The 23,209-nt window shown below is 37.6% G+C and overlaps 1 protein-coding gene across 8 annotated transcripts in view; it reads right to left on the bottom strand.

The window, feature by feature from the left end:
* dntt (deoxynucleotidyltransferase, terminal) overlaps nt 1–23,209 on the bottom strand; it is a 621,669-nt gene that overhangs the window by 422,311 nt on the left and 176,149 nt on the right. For 7 of the 8 annotated variants that reach the window (XM_073919556.1, XM_073919554.1, XM_073919555.1 and 4 more), the window contains 1 exon segment: nt 4,299–4,398. In XM_073919556.1, the coding sequence (XP_073775657.1) occupies nt 4,299–4,398 (100 nt within the window). 8 annotated transcript variants of the gene reach the window in all.

Here is a 23,209-nt window from a genome sequence, read left to right as displayed (position 1 = left end):
AAATGTTAAATATTAAATTTTTATAATCCGGGCATAAAAAAAAATTATACAAGCCCCAAATTTGGCCAAAAGCTGTAATTAGATGCCTTAGATTTTGTTGCTATATCTTTAAGGTTTATCAGACTTATAGTTTTCCAATAAATAATTTTTAAGCATTATTTTTCTCAAAATGTGGCAAGCCATTTTTGACTTAAACTCCATATTTTTTACTGATATGGCAAGCCATTTTTGCATGTATCACTTTCACACTTATTAAGCGTTGTATTTTCAAAAAAATATGGCAAGCCATTTTTACATAATGTTCATTCCCTTAGTCCCTTTATTAATCAGGGGTCGCCACAACGGAATGAACCGCCAACTTATCCAGCATTTGTTTTACACAGCGAATGCCCTTCCAGCCGCAACCCATCACCAGGAATACATAATGTTCAAGTCCAGTTTTTGACACTCATAAAGACTGTCATAGAAACATCGGGGTTGATTAAGATCACTCATATTGCCAAGAAGCTTTGATGTATCATCACTAACCTGTCAAATGTCCCCATAGCAATAAAACAGTATAACCTAGCAACCATTTAAAAATAGCAATATCTCTACATTAGAAAATCGTAGGGACCTGGGCATTGGCTTGTTTGACTCATGCCAGCAAATGGGACTTCCTGTGTACTATGCATGTCAACAATGATAATGTAAGCCAAGTGCTAATAACGATTAGCTACATGCTATGAATGATTATCTAAATGCAATAACATATGCTAGAAATGCCTACTAAGTATTAGCATTTGATCAAACATGTACTCGAGCATTGCCATTTAGCAACTGCTTAGCAACCACCTAACAATGCCATAATTGTTTTAGCAACTGCCTAGCAACCACTTAGCAACCGCCGCCGTGCTTTCTGCCAACTGCCATTCCTAGTCCTAGCGCAGTCACGTTGGCTTTCACGAAGCCAACATCAAAGTTTATCAATAAACTATAGGTTTTAATTTTAAATTTCACTTTGATTATATACAGCTACTCTAACATGGAAACCACTGATATATTGCCTAGTTCCTCTGAAAGGCCCGCCCTCAAGTGTCTCTGATTGGTCATCTATCATAATGTGCAGGGATTCCTGGATCCGATCCACGTAAAAAGTGAAACAACAGTGGTAAAGGACCAGTGGGAAAGAGAGCTAAAGTAGATAAGAAGTGCTCTGAGTTTGCCCAGTAATGCGAGTAATGTTGATCTGTGTCATGCCGACAAACTATTAGATGAAGATGAAGTCTTCAACTTCACAAAAATGTATAAAAACGCTACAAAAGTGGACCAAGATTTTAAAAAAAAATCCTGTGTCTGTCAGTCTCCGCTGATGTCAAGAAGAGGGCCAGGGGTTACCGTGAAATACTGCCTTTTATCCTGCACTCCTCCCCATCACAAGATACCTGTCTGCAAGGCTACATTTCTAAGCATTCAGACACAAGAAAGTGCACCAGTTGTAACTTAAATAAAGACACTTTTTAATTGAGTATCTATACAATAATGATGATGATGATGAAATTTTATTTTACATCCATTTTTTTTTTGTTCCGCGAAGGTCATTTCACCGCTGTTGACACAGATACAGGGACACTGGAGCATTTTAAAGCTGTGAAGATCAGTCAATTCACCAGCAGACTACTCATATGTCAGCTTCAAAGACAGATAAGCTGATCTTCACGACTTTTAAACATTCCAAAGTCCCTGTCTTTGTGTAAACAGCAGTTCCCCTTCATATGGGAACTTCTACGTGTGTCTGTACAGACTTTGGGAGACTGTCTAAAGCACTAATAACCTGGACAAGAATAAAACAAGAATAACCTGGACGTTATTCAGTCAGTCAGTCGACAGCGGCCTTGAGAACAGCAGGCGTGAACGGCACTAGCGAGAGAAATGTGACATCTGAAAAAGCGTGCACAGTGCCCTCTGGTGGATTTGTAGCTCCTGAGATGTATTTGGTGCTCTCCAGATATGTATGTAGTAATACGTTTTCAGAATGAGCCTGGGTTGAATACATTGCTTGTGATTTGTTTATTATTTTTATATATGATTCAACACTTATATATTGCTTGACAACTGTAAGCAGGTTTGGCATGCTGTCCCGAGAGAGAACCCTGAGCTCGGAGATAGTTGAGCCCAGGGCTCCAGCCAGGTCCATAGAGTAAGTGAGGGGAGTACGAGATCAGGTGGTTCTCAAGAGCTCCCCTTTTTGTAAAGGAGAAAAGGCGGAGAAAGGGGTGGATGGGGGGGGTTTCTTCGGAAAACGAAGATAAGGGAGTAAAATCTAGCTAGGCTACTTATAGAGAGTTAGGATAGATCTGATTGGCTAACTAATGAGTGTAGATAGGTGGCCAGCTGCAGTCAATTATATCACGTGCTCCTCTCGAAATTAGTTTAAAAACTTCACTTAAATCCCCTATTGCAATCAATCCGGACACTTTCCATATAGAGTTATTCAAGGCATCTGATGGAAATTCACATTGCAATATTTAATAGCAGAAAATTCATATATTGCAACGTTTGATTTTTCCAGTATCGTGCAGCTCTACACTGACATGTTTAACTCTCCTATTGACATGTCTGGTTCAAAATGCAGTGTTTTCATTCATTCATTTTCCTTCGGCTTAGTCTCTATTTCAGAGGTCGCTACATTGGGATAAACCGCCAACTATTCCAGCATATGTTTTAGGCAGCGGATGCCCTTCCAGCTGCAACCTAGTACTGGGAAACACCCATACATACTTATTTACTGTACACACACACTCATACACTACAACCACTTGAGTTCATCAATTCCTCTATAGCGCATGTGTTTGGACTGAATACACGCCCACACCACCTCCATGCAAAGGCTTTCAACAAGAGCTTTCCACAAAAAAAGCAGCACTCGTCCAGAAAAAGACAATTATACACCGTCTAAAAAGACACATAACCATTATAAAAAGTCAGATGTTAATGTGACTAAACATTTTCTCTTTTAGGTAAGTCAGGATGATCACATGTGTTTCTGTTCTGCTTTATAGCAGAATAATGAGAGAGATGTGTTTTGAGAAATTGTTATAAGTTTTCCTGAAAGTCAAGTTTACACACAATCAGATTATTCTGCCTCTGGAAAAGCTCAGATGATGATGTCAAGGTTTTGGAAGTTTCTGATTGGCTAATTGACAACATTTGAGTTAATGTGAGGCACAACTGTAGAATAGTATTGAAGGAAAAGCTCAAACACACTGCTTCCTTCTGTGACAACAAGGGAAAATCAGCAAGCCAGAATCAACAACAAAGCCAGATTACAATCTGCTGAATGACACTGGGAAAAAGAGTAATGCTTGGAGACATGTCCTGTGCTCTGATGGAGCTGAGATTGAACTGTTTGGCCGTAATGAGCAGTGTTACATTTGGAGGACAAAGGGGAAAACGCACAAGCCTAGGAACACCATCCCAACTGTGCAGTATGGGGGCGGCAGCATCATGTTGTGGGGCTGTTTTGCTGCAGGAGAGACTGGTCCACTTCACAGCATAGATGGCATCATGAAGAAAGAACATTATGGAGAAATACTGAAGCAACATCTCAAGACATCAGCCAGGACATTACAACTTTGCCACAAATGGGTCTTCCAGACAGACCATGACCCTCAGCATACTGCCAAATGAGTTCAAATGTGGTTTAAGGACAACAGAGTGAATGTTTTGGAGTGGCCATCACAAAGCCCTGATCTCAACCATATAGAAAATTTGTGGGCAGAGATAAAAAAACTTGTGCGAGCAAGACAGCCTATAAATCTGACTCAGTTACAGCAATTCTGTCAGGAGGAATGGGCCAAAATTCCTTCAAATTACTGTGAGAAACTTGTGGAAGGAGACCCAAAACATTTGACCAAAGTTATACAGTTTAAAAGCAGAGCTAAACAAATACCAAGGAAATGTGTATAAACCTGACTGTCTAGAAATTTTTTAAAAAATCTCATTATTCTGGCATTGAGCAAATGTAAATCGTTTAGGAAATCCTAACAGACCTAAAATAGTAAATGTTTAGTATGATTTACCAGCAGACATTTTTTTTTTAAATGGTTATGCTCCTTTTTTAGAGTGTATGTAGACTTCTGCTTTCAACTGTATGTGAAACAAAACAAAGAAACAACGAATCTAGCTTTTTAAAACTAGATTGTCATTTCTAATGCACAATTTGATCATTCATTTTCTGCACTCAGAAACTGAGTTCAATATCAGAAGAAAACAATGCAGGTGAAGGCTCTTACGCGGGACTGAGCAGTGTTTTGTACCTGACTTTTGAATCGTTTAATGACCGCAGGCAGAATCCTGTCCTCTTGTCCTTCAGGGGCTTTGATGATGAAGTCCACATCGTGACCAAACTCCTTTCCCCTGCGGATCACACAGATGCACAGAGACACACACACATTATAAAATAGAAGCACTTTCTTTATTTTTATTAACATGTAACAAAAATGTGACAATATAGGGATACACATTTATATGGACACACCTTAATAAAATGGGAATGGTTGGTGATATTAGCACATTGTGGCACATTAGTATATGTGAGCGGGAAAACTTTTCAAGATGGGTGATGACCATGGTGGCCATTTTGAAGTCGGCCATCTTGGATCCAACTTTTGTTTTTTCAATAGGAAGAGGGTCATGTGACATATCAAACTTATTGGGAATTTCACCAGAAAGACAATAGTGTGCTTGGTTTTAACGTAACTTTATTCTTTCATGAGTTATTTACAAGTTTTTGACCACTTATAAAATGTGTTCAATGTGCTGCCCATTGTGTTGGATTGTCAATGCAACCCTCTTCTCCCGCTCTTCACACACTGATAGCAACACCGCTGGAGAAATACCAGCACAGGCTTCCAGTATCTGTAGTTTCAGGTGTTGCACAATGTTGTAACGCATTGTGCTGTAAACTGGACCACAACGGCTTTTCTTAATGGAGTGAATCATCTAAGTTACATAATCATTAACCTGCAGGCTGCATTGTGCTCACAGGGCTGCGAGAAAATATATAAAAAGAGCGGAGCTGCGGCAAAATAATAAATAAAAAGATGAGGCTGTGGTCAAATAAATAAATAAACGAAAAAAGTGCGACTGCTGGGAGCAACAGAGTCTGGAGCTAGGGACACCGGCCCTGGTGGCCAAAAAACAAACCAGCCCACTGAGAATTCTCTCGATTAGCCAATCCAGGCCTGGGTTAGATCAGTCATAATTTATTTCCCCTTTTTCTGTTTCACTTAATATACTGCTGAAATCTGAATGTTAAATCAGACATATGAGTGTTAATATGAGCACGTACTGTCGGCTGGATTAAACACAACTGGATGCATGACCCGGATGTTCTGCCGATCACATGATGAGATCCTCAATAAGTGTGTGAGTAACTGTACGGACATACGGCTCATTTAATGGCTTTGCCTTTTCCTATTACTCAAATAAACCATTTGGCCTGCGCCATTAAACCGCAGAGCCGCCGAAGCTGTCAGGCCGCTTTATGAGTTTCACCGCTGCGTAGAGAGATTATGAAAATGAGTCTGGAAAACTCGGAGGCCTCGTATACGCAACACTTTCAGGTGGGAGGAAGGAGATATTCATGTAGAAATACAGAACAACTCATGAGAAAACAATTCACAACAGTTCTGTTCAAAATGCACCTAATGGCTTTTGAGGAAGAAAATAAGATGTGAAATTTGGGGTCCAGGGGGGACACAGTGGCTATAGTTAGTGAGCTGGCGTTTCTGTCTGAAGTTTGCATGTTTTCCCTGTGTTGGCATGGGTTTCCTCAGGGTGCTCCGGTTTCCCACACAGGCCAAACACATACGCTACAGGGGAATTGATTAACTAAATTGGCTACATATATATATATATATATATATATATATATATATATATATATATATATATATATATATATATATATGCTGTTTGTATTTTATTCAAAGGTTAAACGCAGTGCTTACACTTTGTGTTTACATTATAGCCTATATATATATATATATATATATATATATATATATATATATATATATATATATATATATATATATATATATATATATATATATTAGGGATGCAACATTACAGCAGCCCACGGTTCAATACATACCACGTTTTTTAACACGGTTTTCTGTTCAGTTCGGTTCTCATGGCTTGACACACGTGTTTTTTTTTTATTCTATAGGCAATAGGAACAGTAAGAGGTTAAGGAGAAAAAAAATAAAAATTATTTATTGAATGCTCATTTTGTTTTACTTAAAAGCCAAGAAAAGTGCAGTAGTTCCTAGAGTATTGTATTACAAAATGAACAGTGAAATCCACAGCTGCTGTAGCCCATGTACAAACTGGGGAACACATGAAATCGTACACTTTGAAAATAAACACACATGTGAAGTTAATAAAGATAAATTGGGCATTTCAAATAAACATATTTGTACTTCAGTAAACATAAATAAACCATCTTCATTATCTCTGTGCTGGAAAAATGTGAGACTGTAGTCTGTAACGCGGATCGAGTGCTTTTATAAGATGACAGAAGCCCACATCTCCAATCACCCAAAACAGCTGCAAATCTCCAGCAGTAAACACCCGCACTGCCTTTTATTTTATGTGTGTCTCGGATCCAGTTGGTTGTGTTTGCTGGAAAGATTCAGTGAGGGATTGTTGCTATTTGGACTTTATTACCTTCTCTGCTGTCCTGCTTCAGACAGTGATATTGCTGGGTGATGCGCTGCAGATGTGCAGTCATGGTTATACGTGTAAATCAATGCTTGCACACAGTTATTTTTTGTTCACCGTTTTTTCTTTTATTGGCATTATGCTTACCGCCAAAACCGAAATGTCCTCACACTGCAGATTTGAAAGACGCCGGTGCTTCCTCGTACTGTTGCCTCACTTCGCTGCCGCTTCCTCGTACTGTTGCCTCAGCCTCACTTCACCGCCGCTCGCCATGTTAAAGTGTGGAGTGATGGTCAAGCGTCCCCTAACTTTAGAGCATAGTGATTGGATATTTACTCACAGGGAGGAGTTTCCTCATCTCAGCTCATGGATTTAGAGGCACACACAGTCAATTTGGGAAGATATAAAACGCACATAAATTATTTAAACGCAAAACCGAGAAAACCGCAATTCACAAGTGCGTATTGAACCGTGGAGGTCGTACCGTACGGTTCAGTATTATATTGAGAACCGGGGCATCCCTAATATATATATTATATACCGGCACAGGTGGGAGACATGCATTGCCTTAGTGTCCCACCTGCTACTCGTGTAATATTGCATTTATACAACAGTTCGACGGCGCAATCTTGTATATAAAAAAGAAAATCAAACACGAAGAGTCTAAAAACCCTTTTGTATGAGGAGCTACTTTCTTTCGCCATTCATTCACATCTGCAGCTGACGTCAGAACAGCAGAAGCCATTACTAATTCACCAATGTCACTTTAGAGCTAGTGTTTGAATGACTCTCTGTAGACTTATGTCTAAAGTGAAGACAAAACAGCTTTTGCTCACATTTTAAGATTATAAGACATGAAATGCCATCGGTTTACAGAGATATCTTGTTACAGTGTTACAGTCTATAGTGTTTCTCTGTTGCAATCGGGATATCACAATAATTAAACCCCAAAAGGCAACACGATCAATATCAGACTGCTGTTGTGTTTGCTATAGGGGGGGGTTTGGTGGTGAGGATAGGAAAGTAACTGTATTTCAATAGGCACTGTCCTTATAAATAAACTGCATAGTTGCAATCTAAACAACTACATTCTCGACTTAAATAGCCTCAAAAGTACATTATGTTGCCTAACAGCAGCAATATTTGTCAAACTGTAGTGAGTTTACTGATCTGCTTGCACTCTATGTTGGCGGAGTAATACACACGGGTGATGAGGCTATACGAGGGCTGATATTGCAGAATATCACACTGCTATCAGCAAATCAGATTCCAGAACCTGACAGAACTGTTTATATATATATATATATATATATATATATATATATATATATATATATATATATACATATATATATATATATATATATATATATATATATATATATATATATATATATATATATATATATATATATATAAAGTTGAGTTCAGAATAATTAGCCCCCCTTTTATTTTTATTTATTTATTTATTATTTCTTTTTTAAATATTCCCCAAATGATGTTTAACAGAGTAAGGAAATTTTCACAGTATGTCTGATAATATTTTTTCTTTTGGAGAAAGTCTTATTTGTTTTATTTTGGCTAGAATAACAGCAGTTCTTAATTTTTTAAACACCATTTTAATGTCATAATTATTAGCCCCTTTAAGCTATTTTTATTTCCGATAGAACAAACCATCGTTATACAATAACTTGCCTAATTACCCTAACCTGCTTAGTTAACCTGATTAACCTAGGTAAGCCTTTAAATGTGACTTTAAGTTGTATAGAAGTGTCTTGAAGAATATCTAGTCGAATATAATTTACTGTCATCATGACAAAGATACAATAAATCAGTGATTAGAGATGAGTTATTAAAACTATTATGTTTAGAAATGTGTTGAAAAGAATCTGCTCTCTATTAACCAGAAATTGGGGGAAAAAATAAACAGGGGGAAAAAGGTTGAGAACCCCTGTTGTAGATGGTCCCTGTATAAATAATGAAATTAAAAATAAATAAATAAATATGCGGGGTACGTAATCGCAATGAGCCTGTGCTGCAAAAATGTCCTTGCTCTGTGAAACATCACTTGGGAAGTTGGGAACATTAATTTTGCTTTTAACCGTATAAACAAAAACGTGCGTGCTTTAAACTAAAGCTTCATCTGTGTTAACCTGCTTTGACACAATAAATCCCTATAGAAATTAAGCTGAACATTTCAAATTAAACTTCAAAACTTTCCTGGTGGCGAATAAAACTCTTATTGTGTTCACAACTCTTACAGCATCCTTGAATTTCAATTTGAAGGACAGACATTTCTGATGTAACTGAAACCACAAGCACTTACACAACAATACATCTGACTCAGAGTTACTGTAGATATAGAAATCCAGCCTTGCATATGCAGTATATATATATATATATATATATATATATATATATATATATATATATATATATATATACGCCGTGTCTGAAAGCATCAACTGATGCCCACATTTACATCAAGGACCATCAGAAGCCCTAAAAGCCAAACCCTGTGGATGTGCACTTGAATCTGAGCACCTGCAGGATGAATGTGAGTTTCTGTGGATTTAATGGCAGGCGGCAGAAGTGAAAAACACAAGCGTAGGCACAGAATCCGCCGCCGCAGAAGAGCCTCTCAAAGCTCTGAACCTGCACTTCTCTTTTCTTCTGCTGGCAGATGCAGGATTACAAACAGAACTTCATCCAGCCAGATATTATACACTGAGCAAAAATGAGTACACTCCCCCTTATGATAATCAATATTGTAGACATTTCTCAGTTAAGGGTGTAGCATGTGATCTGCCAAAATGACAACAGTTAGTATGATAGCTTTGAAAACACAACCCCTCCCCTGCCGTCCAAAGCCACGCCTCCTGAAATCACGAATGCACCGTAAACATGACCGAAGACAATCCACCACTAGATCATGTCATTCACTAGTTAGAATTGTACTTTATAATACTACAATTCTCAATGAAAACTGTATTATATCCAAGCTCCAATCCCTAAAACTATGCCATTCGTAGTTGAATCTAGGATCCAGGAGGAACGATGCGGTTTTTGTCCAGGCTGTGGTACACTGGACCAGCTTTATACCCTCACCAGGGTGCTTGAGGGTTCATGGGAGTATGCCCAAACAGTGGCATTCTGTGGAGGGTGCTCTGGGAATATGGGCTCATAGGCACCCTGTTAAGGGCCGTCTCATCCCTGTATGAATGGAGTAGGAGTCTGGTTTGCGTTGCCGGCATTAAGTCAGACATGTTTATAGTGCATGTTGGACTCCGGCAGGAGTGCCCTTTGTCACCAATTCTGTTCATCATATTTTTGGACAGAATTTTATGCGCAGCCTCGGGTCTTGAGGGGGTCCCTGTCTCTTCACACTCTGTTTAAAGGGCCAAGAGGAAGAGGAAGGGGTACAAAAGTAGAATTGGGATTGGGCCTTTATGTCGGCCCAATGAAATTTCTGAACCTTTTTAGAGGAACCTGATAGCTAATGCTCACTTACAACAAAAAAAGCTCTGATGGGTTTTGCATCTGAACTCTTCATATAAATAAATACATACATACACAGTTGAAGTCAGAATTATTAGCCCCCCCTGTGTTTATTTTTTCCCCAATTTCTGTTTAATGGAGAGCAGATTTTTTCAGCACATTTCTAATCATAATAGTTTTAATAACTAATTTCTAATAACTGATTTATTTTATCTTTGCCATGATGACAAAGCAAAATATTTTACTAGATGTTTTTCAAGATACTTGTATTCAGCTTTATGTGACATTTAAAGGCTTCACTTAATTAGGGTAACTAGGCAGGTTATTGTAATTAGGCAAGTCATTGTATAACGATGGTTTGTTCTGTACACTATCAGAAAATATAGCTTAAAGAGGCTAATAATTCTGTGCTTAAAATGGTGTTTAAAAAATTAATATTTGCTTTTATTCTAGCCGAAATAAAACAAATAAGACTTTCTCCAGAAGAAAAAATATTATCAGACATATGGTGAACATTTCCTTTCTCTGTTAAACATCATTTGGGAATTTTTTTTTTTTTAAATTAAAAGGGAGCTAATAATTCTGGCTTTATTATGACTTCTACTGTATATCTGAGTAAGTGTTATGCATAAAATAAATAAAGTCTTGTTCAACAAAAACGGTTGCTGCTTCAGCTTTTTCTGATGAATAACCACTTAAACTCTGCTGTTATTTTGAGATTTCCGCCTGGATTTTGCCTACCCACATTTAAAAGCTTCCCAAATCTACATGCAAAGGTGTAAATGCAAAAATTGAATATAATTTTAAAAAATCATTTGAATTTTCATAAAACACTATTGAAAGTGTGTAAAATATCTGTAAATGTTGTCTGTGTTATAATAAACACCTAAAAAAAGAGGTGCTTTTTGTATTTTTTTTATAAGCTCAAATTTGAAAGTGTATCTTTTAGGTTGTGTGTGGTCTAGCGTGCTGTAATTAATGTTGGTGGTTCCTGCACATGTCTGTAATCATAGAAAAAAAGAAAAATGTCTCCACCATAATCTATGCAGAAGTTATTGTATTTTAACTGATGAGAGGTGCTGTACAAGCCACAGGGATCATCATTGTTTTCATATTTCACTATTCTTTTGTTTGATCAAACATAATTCACTGTGTTTGGGCCACGTCAGACATATAAAAGGATTACTTATGCACATCACCTCAAAAACAGAGGAGAAATCGCCATGAAGCACACAGCATAAGGTAAGAGATGACAGCTGTCTGTGCTATCTGGGGCTGCTTATTGATCATAAATGTATTGTTTTCACTTCTGCATCATGGAAACACCGCGATTCATTCAGCAACTGTTTGATATGTGAATATCATCAGTAACAAGAACACTAGAACCGTATGAGCACCGGTAAGAGCTTTCATTTGAGCTATAACTTGTACATGTGTCATATATGAACCATATGAAAATGAACCAATGTTCAATACCCAGCTCGGGTATCAAAAATACTGTGTGTTTAAGTGTAAATAAATTTTGTACAGTAGGATAAAAACCAAAGTGATGCAGATGTGCATAAAATATAGATTCTACACTTTCAAACTAAACCACTTACGGGGTCTGGTGCAATGCTGGCCCTTTAAATCTTAAAGCGAAAGTTGATGACATCACAGACCCGGTAACAGTAATTAGTTATTAAAATTTCAGATGATTTTTAAGTTAATAAAAACTATTGTTTTGCATTATTTTGGGGGAGTATAAAATAATTTAAATTAACAAATCAGTCAATAATTCTGACTTCAACGGTATATGCACAAACATATTACAGTAAAGCGTCCTGTAGAAAATCTGAGTCTAAAAGAGAGGTCCGCGAGGGGCGCATGCACTGTATAAATCAGTCTGGTTTTTAAGGAATGCAGCAGGATTATTTAGTGTGCGTGTGTTGTGCAGGAATGAGCTGTTTACTGCTGGATGGAGGGAAAAAAACTGCTCTGAACTGTGGGACGCTGCTTTCTCATGCGCCGTCCACTGATTTATGGCATCAAATGCTGCGATCCTATAATATACAACACCTGCGGCACTGCTCCAAAACCTGCACAACGGCCTTGCTGCGCGCTGCCTACACAGACAGCATCGTAAATGATGAAACTGAGTTACAACACTCAAGTCCACTCACATTTACTTCTATATCAGCTTATTATAAATGCAGGCATGTGATTATTATTTATTAAAATATTTTAAATGTAAAAATCACATGCATATTCTGTATTTTAATTTAAAATGATTTTGCCCTAAATTTTTAGCTGTTTATGTAAAAACATGCTTGTTTTGTTATAGGCAATATTTTTTTATAGGAGCCCCTATTTTGAAATATGAAAGTTAATATTTTGCTTTTTGAAGTCCCTGACCACAGGATGATACACTGTAAAATGTTTCACCTCAAGTTTACAGTAAATTACAGGCTAATAATTGCATTAATTTCACAGTAAAGTACTGTATGTAAATTCACAGTAAATCACCGTGAGGCACTTCATAATAAACAATATTTCTGTAAATATTTCTAAATATCAAAAAAAGTTTTTGTACTAGAACAAAAAGTTATTGTCAATTTCTGTTCAATAAAATATTAATTGTGTTTGAATTCCTATAACTAACATGTAAAATGTGTAGCCATTTTTACAGCTGTAACCATGATGCCAGCCTTAATTTTAAGTTCTGAATACGTAATTTAACATAAAAAAAAAATATATATATATATATATATATATATATATATATATATATATATATATATATTATATATATAATATATATATATATATATATATATATATATATAGATATAATATATATATATAATATATATATATATATATATATATAATATATAATTTATATATATATATATATATAATATATATATATATATATATATATATATATAATATATATATATATATATATATATATATATATATATATATATATATATATATATATATATATATATATACATATATATATATATATATATATATATATATATATATATATATATATATATATATATATATATATATATATATAACTTAAAATTAAATCCTGTAATTTCCTGTGAAAAATTAGTTACATGTTGTGAATTTCTGGGAATTATTTACAGTGAGTGTATGTATGCAAGGTTAAAAAACACTCGGGTTCTATTTTGACGGTCCATGCACTAGTGCAAAGCGCAGGGCGCAAACGCATTCAGAGTGTGTCAGAATCCACTTTTGCTAATATAAGGACGGAAAAATCCGCTTTGCGCTGTGGTGCATGGTCTAACAGGGTTGAGTTTATTTTCCTAATGAGTTATAGGTGTGTTTTAAGAATAAACCAATCAGAGTCAAATCTCCCATTTCCTTTAAGAGCCAGTTGCGTTGCGCTATGGTGCATTTGCTATTTATATGACGGACTTTGTAAGTGGAAAAACTGAGTGTCTCACTAGAGAGAAAACAGTTAAACAGAGCATCTGCAGCGCGAGAATGAGAGATAAGGCCTTGCATTGTCTACTTTTACTTTCGCTCTCTTGAATAGTGAAATCTTGTACACACAGACATCCATTAGCCTATAAATAATTAATTTTGTTTGTTAAGCACAAAGATTTGTTTCAAAACTGTTTCTAAATTCAGTTCTAATTTCCAGCAAACGAATAAATGAACAATAATAACGAAATGTGCGAAGAGTTATATCCTAAAACACATGCTGTACCCCATATGGTCTAAAACCTGACAGGTGGACAAATCTAAGCTTGTTTTTAATAAAACAAATATAAATATGGATATAATAAATAATACTGCTAATAATAATAACATTATACAAAAGCAAATTGTTATGAATAAACTGAAAAAGCCTCCTGAGATGAAGTAGGCATGAAAGCAGTGGTGTTTATATTTATGTAGGCTAGAAAATAATATGTTTTGTAATATTTTAAACCTTTATATTTATATCCTATATCTATTCTTATTATATCCTATATATATCCTTAATATTTACATTTTTATTATGTAAGGATATTTGCCTATTGCTCTACATCTTGTGTGTATTAAGCAGTGTGTGAGCGAGGCGCAACTCTGCGCTGGACTTTAGACCGGCTTTGTTCTGGTGTATTGAAAAATCTACTATAGTTTCTTAAAATAGCAACGCGCCAACAGTGCGCCTCAACACACCTCCTTTTTAGACTAGAACACCTCTGGGCGCACATATGAGCTCAAATGTATTTGTTATTTAAACAGCGTGGCGCAAAACATCAAAACAACTCTTACGCCAAGCTGAAACTAGCACACAACAATTGCGTCGCACCTTGCACCACATTGTGCCGGGTGTATGATAGGGCCCTCAATGTCTGACCTAGTCTGTTGTGATTGGACTACTGCATGTTGGAAATGAAATGCCCATCATCATTTCTGGACTACAGTGACATAAAGTGATGTTATAGTGTATTAAAAGAAAACATGGAATCAATTTCGCCTAATCAATTTGACCCTGCATCTGACCAGGATGAGCCCACAGCTGCAGAAAACCTGGGAAGTCAATTTCAAACACCATTGGAGCAGGACATTTCTCAATGGTAAGTGTCAATATTGTTTAAGATGTTGTTATGTTGTATTGTTTACAGTCATTTCTGTGTGGAGTTTGCATGTTCTCCCTGTGTTGTTGTGGGTTTCCTCTGGGTGCTCCAGTTTCCCCCACAGTCCAAACAGATGCGCTATAGGGGAATTGATGAACTAAATTGGCCGTAGTGTATGAGTGTGTGAACTGAATTACAGCACTCTATTTAACTCACATTTGTTTCTATATCAGCTTCATACGAGAGCCTTTCAAAGCAGCTTCACATGCAGAAGCTGGACAAACTGATGCGAATTCATTGAACTGGAAAGTGTCCTTGGACCTGGCAACCCTGGTGCTGATGTTCAGGAATGGCCTCCGGTGGTTTTCCAGGCAGAGTGATAGAAGCTGCTGTTCGGATCACAGACGCTGCTGTTTCATCCAGACTTCAGACCTGGAGCCTTATAAGACGCCGCTAAACCTTCTGTAAACCGGCTCTGGCAATGATCACACACACAGCTCTGGTGGAGATCTGACTGAAGCTGATCCTGGATCAGATGTTTGATCCTGCCTTCAGGTGCTCTGGTGAACATCCTGCTAATGTGTTCAAAATATAAGCTTTCAAAATATATTTAATTTAATTTAATTTAATTTAATTTAATTTAATTTAATTATTTTATTTTATTTTATTTTATTTTATTTTATTTTATTTTATTTTATTTTATTTTATTTTATTTATTTTTTTTTTATCTTATTTTATTTGTTTGTTTGTTTATATGTTTATTTGTTTATTCATTTATATATTCATTCATTCATTCATTCATTCACATAGGAATTCAAAATATTGGAATAAATCTGAAAAATAAGCCATAATGTGCAGCTTATTTAAAGCTTCTACCTAAATAATAATAATAAAAAAACAAAAAACATTTGATTACAACAAATGCTAAATTGCAATTAAAAGTAAATAAAATGCAATGCACAATAAAAAATGTGCATTTTAGAAAAAGACTGTACATAAATTGCATTTATTGTAAAATTAAAAAAAAGCCTAGAAGTATAATTAAAAATTTTTTTTCTTAAAATGTTCTGCCTTCATTTGTTTTAAATATTAACTTTGAAAACTTTAACATAATTATAAGTCTTTTTTTTTAAATAAGTCTCATAAAATTAACAATTACTTATATTATTACAATGTATTATTTTAGTTTGTTTATTTTTTCTGATATTTTTGTGTTTGTTATAATTTTGTTGAAATAATTTGTTTTTCTTATTTAAAAAATCTATTATATATAACTTTATATATATAACTTAACTTTTAAAATATTTCTAATCTAGACGTAATAGTTTTTATGTAAAAAACAATAAATATATATATATAGGGGCGAGGCAGTGGCGCAGTAGGTAGTGCTGTCGCCTCACAGCAAGAAGGTCGATAGGTCGCTGGTTCGAGCCTCGGCTCAGTTGGTGTTTCTGTGTGGAGTTTGCATGTTCTCCCTGCGTTCGCGTGGGTTTCCTCCGGGTACTCCGGTTTCCCCCACAGTCCAAACACATGAAGTACAGGTGAATTGGGTAGATTATATTGTCCGTAGTGTATGTGTGTGTGTGTGTGTGTGTGTGAATGTGTGCGCTGATGTTTCCCAGGTTGTGGCTGGAAGGGCATTCGTTGCGTTAAAACTTGCTGGATAAGTTGGCGGCTTGTTGGCGTGTGTGATGATCAATCATTCATTGTCACACAGTATGTTTGTCACCTGCTTTCTTTTGCTTACACTTTTATTTGTTATTATGGTTTAATTATATATATATATATATATATATATATATATATATATATATATATATATATATATATATATATATATATATATATATATATATATATATATATATTACATATACATTTATACATTTATGTGTAGTTAACTAGTGATCTGGGACCTTTAGCCAGGACAGATTTCTGTGCATATGTTAGATACATGACAATTATTATTTTTCATGCCAACTGTTTGTTTGTTTGTTTGTTTGTTTGTTTGTTTGTTTGTTTGTTTGTTTGTTTGTTTTTTTAAAGAAACATTTTGTTAAATAAAAAGCATTAGTAAAGAGCCATATTTTGCTTGTTTTGACATATTTAAATTGTGTGGCTAAGAAATAATGATGTATTTATTTTTAGTGTGGTTAGAGATAAATTTGGTAAATCCTTATTTTGAGCTCTAATTGTACTGCATGCATCCTTATTGTAATAAGACACTATGAAACCCTTATCCGTTTGCTCATGCTCATTGAGTAAACTCATACACAACACACACAAAAAGTGAAATGAATAAGGAGGGATGTGGACAAAAAAAAAACAAAATCTAAATCAAGTAAATTTAGCATGACAAAGTCAAAGTCACGCATATAGAATATATTTTCCCAACAACAAAATTGTGGCTAGTGAAAATGGCGAGTGGCTAGTAATGTTGGAAAACTACTAGCCACACTGTTATATCAACTCAAAGGCTTGTAATACCATGTATCAAGTACCAATGTAATACCAAAAGGCTTTATATAAAGGTATATAAATACTGAGTCGCGGCAGCTCCGGGCCGCAGCGCACATTACACTCGGGCCGATTCTGGCGCGGATGCGACAGCGTCGGCTCGCTTACGGCCGCCGCATCTGGCCTGATTGATTCGGGCCGGAATCGGGCAGTCCACAAGCATCCGGAGTCCGGCAGCCAGAGCCGGGCTGAGTGGTAAGTCTCTGGCAGGCGAGAATCTAGCCGGAACTGGCCCGAGTGTATTTTGCTATCTGGGAAAACTTTCTCTCTCTCTCTCTCTCTCTCTCTCTCTCTCTCTCATTCGCATAGCAATATCCGCGATATTGCTAGACAGCCAGCTCCCGTCCCAAATTAAACCCGTTACCGACCGCTCCCGCGATTTATTCGGAAATTTATTTCCGCGCCGCAGAAATCTGGTCGGGTCCTGCGGCGCCCGCGGGACAGCCGCGGGAATGCAGACCTCTACAATGTAGGAGTCTGGTTTGCTTTGCCGGCAATAAGTCATCTTGTTTCCAGTGCATGTTGGACTCCGGCTGGGCTGCCCCTTGTCACCAATTCTGTTCATCATTTTTATTGACAGAATTTCAAGGCGTAGCCTTAAGCTGGAGGGGGTCCAGTTCGGGGACCACAAGATTTCATCTCTGTCATTCGCAGATGATGTTGTTCTGTTGGCTTCATCAGACATGGACCTTCAGCATGCCCTGGGGTGGTTTGCTGCCGAGTGTGACGCGGCTGGGGTGAGAATCAGCACCTCCAAGTCCGAGGCCATGGTGCTCCACTGGAAAAAGGTGGTTTGCCATCTCCAGGTTGGAGGAGAGTCCTTACCCCAGGTGGAGGAGTTTAAGTATCTCGGGGTTTTGTTCACGAGTGAGGGAAGGATGGAACATGACATTGACAGGCGGATTGGTGCTGCAGCAGCAGTAATGCGGTCGATTTACCGGTCCAGTGTGGTGAAGAAGGAGCTGAGCCGAAAGGCAAAGCTTTCAATTTACCGGTCAATCTACATTCCTACTCTCACCTATGGTCATGAGCGAAAGTACAAGATCACGGATACAAGCGGCCGAAATGAGTTTCCTTCGCAGGGTGGCAGGGCGCTCTCTTATGGATAGGGTGAGGAGCTCTGACACCCGGGAGGAGCTCAGAGTAGAGCCGCTGCTCCTCCACATCCAGAGAAGTCAGCTGAGGTGGCTTGGGCATCTGTTTCGGATGCCTACCCAGGGAAGTGTTCCAGGCATGTCCCACTGGGAGGAGGCCTCTGGAAAGACCCAGGACACACTGGAGAGACTATGTCTCTCGGCTGGCCAGGGAACACCTCGGGATCCCCCCGGAGGAGCTGGAGGACATGTTTGGAGAGAAGGAAGTCTGGGGTTCTCTATTAAGACTGCTGCCCCCGCAACCCGGCCCCAGAAAAGTGGCAGAAAATGAATGAATGAATGAATGAATGAATGAATGAATGAATGAATATTACTGTTATTATTGTTATAATTACTACTACTACTATTATTAATTGGCTGTTTACCAAAGTTACATACTTTTGTATGTAAACCACTCGCTAAACCCAACTGATAGGGTTTTTAAAGGCAATCTAGAAACAGAAAAGCCTCTTAGCCGCGTGATTTCACCACATTTTAAGCCTGTTACTTTTATTTATTTTATTTCTATGCTTTTGTTTTACCTGGTTTCTGGAACTGGTCTTTGCAAACTCCATCTACTGGTAACACTGGAAAAGCCGTCTGTACAGAGGTAATCGGTCAGCTGGTAGCACTAAAATAAACAGAGGCCGTCGGCAGCATCATACCGCCCCATAGCAATTATTTTAAAGACAAAATGCAGCCAAACGTACCTCTGGTTACATAATTCATGCTCTCCAGAAGTGTAGATGGGGGTACATATCCACAATAAGCCTCGGTTGAGTATTATGTATATGTGAACTACTTTGAACTACTCTCTAATATGCTTGACGACATAAAAATAAAAGTTTTGTTTTATTCCCCAACAACATCATACGAGTAGGACACGAGGGTGAGCAGACGATGACAGAGAGCTATTTTTGGGTGATGTATGTCTTTGGTGGAAACTATGCAGTAATATATGCAGTAACACACACTGTACGTCTCTGAAAAAAAAAAAAGGAGAGTAAAGCGCGAAGCTGAGCTGGTGCCGCACACCCATAAAGACCTCCTGAAAATGATTTTGGGCTTACGAGATATTACATGACAGCTATTTATTTGATGTCACAGTGAAATACGCTGCCGCTGGAGACAGCATTCAGACATCACACATCTTTAGAAGAGCTTAAAAGCTGAAATGCCAAATTAAACCCGTCTGACTTATGTCACTTTCACAGGCTCAAGATACAGGGATCAGAAAGAGAAGATGAAGAAGAGTGAAGTCATGAGGCTTCATCACACACATCTCCAAACTGATTTACTAATTCATTTATAAGAAGGGCTGGCCACATTAATTATCACTGTTACTGATGCTTTTTAGACTCTTCTCTGAATACAAGTCTCAAAAAATGTACGACTGAGTTTTTATTATTCAATGTTTATTCTGTTGATTTTGAGTTTTGCACCAAACAAATGTCATTAATTAGAACAAAAACTAAAATTAATACTGAAACTAATGAAAACTATATTGAAACCACACATCATATATAGTACACTTCATAGTAACCACTCATAATGCCTAAAACCACACATCATATATAGTACACTTTATAGTAACCACTCATAATGCCTAAAAACCACACATCATATATAGTACACTACATAGTAACCACTCATAATGCCTAAAAACCACACATCATATATAGTACACTTCATAGTAACTACTCATAATGCTTAAAAACCACACATCATATATAGTACACTTCATAGTAACCACTCATAATGCTTAAAAACCCACACATCATATATAGTACACTACATAGTAACCACTCATAATGCCTAAAAACCACACATCATATATAGTACACTACATAGTAACCACTCATAATGCCTAAAAACCACACATCATATATAGTACACTACATAGTAACCACTCATAATGCCTAAAAACCACACATCATATATAGTACACTTCATAGTAACCACTCATAATGCCTAAAAACCACACATCATAGTACACTTCATAGTAACCACTCATAACGCCTAAAAACCACACACCATATATAGTACACTTCATAGTAACCACTCATAATGCCTAAAAACTACAGATCATGAATAGTACACTTTATAGAAACCACTCATATTGCCTAAAAACCACACATCATATATAGTACACTTCGTAGTAACCACTCATAATGCCTTAAAACCCCACATTGTATGGTATACTTTAAAGTAACCATTCATAGTGACTAAAAACCACACATCATATATAGTACACTTCATAGTAACCACTCATAATGCTTAAAAACCACACATCATATATAGTACACTTCATAGTAACTACTCATAATGCTTAAAAACCACACATCATATATAGTACACTTCATAGTAACCACTCATAATGCTTAAAAACCACACATCATATATAGTACACTTCATAGTAACTACTCATAATGCTTAAAAACCACACATCATATATAGTACACTTCATAGTAACTACTCATAATGCTTAAAAACCACACATCATATATAGTACACTTCATAGTAACCACTCATAATGCTTAAAAACCCACACATCATATATAGTACACTTCATAGTAACCACTCATAATGTCTAAAAACCACACATCATATATAGTACACTTCATAGTAACTACTCATAATGCTTAAAAACCACACATCATATATAGTACACTTCATAGTAACCACTCATAATGCTTGAAAAACCACACATCATATGTAGTACACTTCATAGTAACCACTCATAATGTCTAAAAACCACACATCATTTGTAGTACACTTCATAGTAACCACTCATAACGCCTGACCACCACAGCATCATCATAGTAATCCACAGTCAACATAAATCTTCAGCAAATATTCAGCTTCTGTGCAGTCATATCTGAGCGTGTGCCTGATCCGTCACTTCTCCACGCATTAGTTTTAACAGCGCAGGAGTCTCTGGGAATCTGCTCAGCTGAACCCTGAAGCGCTGAGGACAGTGAAGTCAGTTCTCCTGGGTAATTGATCAGAGCGGCGTCTCGCGGAGCGTCACACCTCACTTATCCGCTTGCTTTTCATTTCTAATGAGGCTTGTTAAAACGCACCGGCGGTCTGAGCACATCTTCCTCCGGCCGACAGGGGAGGGGAAAAAAAGCGCTGTGTTGAGAATCTCCGTCTGTGTTTCGCTGCGCCGGCACAATTCAGCCGACTGCACACGATGACGAGAGGAAAAAACCATCAGCAGAAATGCACTTCAGCTCAAACACACACGCAGCATTATTCAGACGGGTTCATTTGGGAACAAACGATCAGTCATGTCGGAGAAAAAAGCCGCTTCTCTGCGAAGAGTCCTGCTTTTATTTCACTTACAGGATCAATGGACGTCACATTTACAGTTCTTGTTAAGTTCTTGTCTTGGTATGTTCAGAGAGTTGCATGGTCAAGCAAGCACCAGAAAATATGAAGAGTTCAGATGCAAAACCCTCTAAATCCATCAGTAAATGAGCATTTTCTATCAGGCTCCTCTGAATAGGTTTAGAAGTTAGAGAATCTTGGTCCATGCTGGTTCCAGTTGGTCTTCTGCAGTATTGGTGATGATTGGGATGCAGATCAACAGATGATTCCTCAGAGAAATCCACCTTCTGACACTTTCACTGCTGTCAATGGTGTCTGCAGTGAAATTCTTGGGCTGTGGACAATGAAAAACATGTATTGAGTCCACCTTCACGGTCTTTCCCACATCCGGGAGAGTTACGGTGTGGAGAAGCCCCAAAAACGCGTCCCACCCAGACTGCTGATGCCCAGAGTCAAGCATAGGGGGATCAGTGATGGTTTAGGCTGCAATTACATGGCATTTCCTAGACCCAATACTTGTGCTAGAAGGACGCTGAGTCACTGCCAAGGACTGACCAATTATTCTGGAGGACCATGTGTCAAAATGGAGAACTGAATGGCTCAAACATTGCATCCTAAAGGTGGTGGCATGTATCAGGATGAGCATGCATCAATACACACAGCAATACTGGTGACTGAGGGGTTTGATGAGTATGAAAGTGAAGTTGATCACATACCATGGCCTGCACAGTGCCCTGATCTGAATATTATTGAGCACTTTGGGGTTTGGAGGAGCGAGATATATGTATGTATAGATGTATGGATATAGATATATGATGGATATAGATATAGATATATATGAACAGACAGACAGACGGACGGACGGACGGACGGATGGATGGATGGATGGATAAATGGATGGATGGATGGATGGATGGATGGATAAATTGATGGATGGATGGGTAGGTGGGTGAGTGGGTAAGAGGATGGATGGATGGATGGATGGAAGGACGGATGGATGGATGGATGGATGGATGGATAAATTGATGGATGGATGGGTAGGTGGGTGAGTGGGTAAGAGAATGGATGGATGGATGGAAGGATGGATGGATGGATGGATGGATGGATGGATGGATGGATGGATGGATGGATGGATGGATGGATGGATGGTTGGATGGATAAATGGATGGATAGATGGATGGACGGACGGATGGATGGACAGATGGATGAATGGACAGATGGACGGACAGACAAAGGGATGGAGAGATGGATGGATGGATGGATGGATGGATGGATGGATAAATGGATGGATGGATGGATGGATGAATGGACGGACAGATGGACGAATGGACAGATTGACGAATGGACAGATGAACGGACAGACAAGGAGATGGATAGATGGATGGATGCATGGATGGATGGATGGGTAGGTTGGTGAGTGGGTAAGAG

Source organism: Danio rerio, chromosome 13, assembly GCF_049306965.1.
Source record: "Danio rerio strain Tuebingen ecotype United States chromosome 13, GRCz12tu, whole genome shotgun sequence".
NCBI classification, from domain to species: domain Eukaryota; kingdom Metazoa; phylum Chordata; class Actinopteri; order Cypriniformes; family Danionidae; genus Danio; species Danio rerio.
This window is presented reverse-complemented; position numbering and strand designations above follow the sequence as displayed.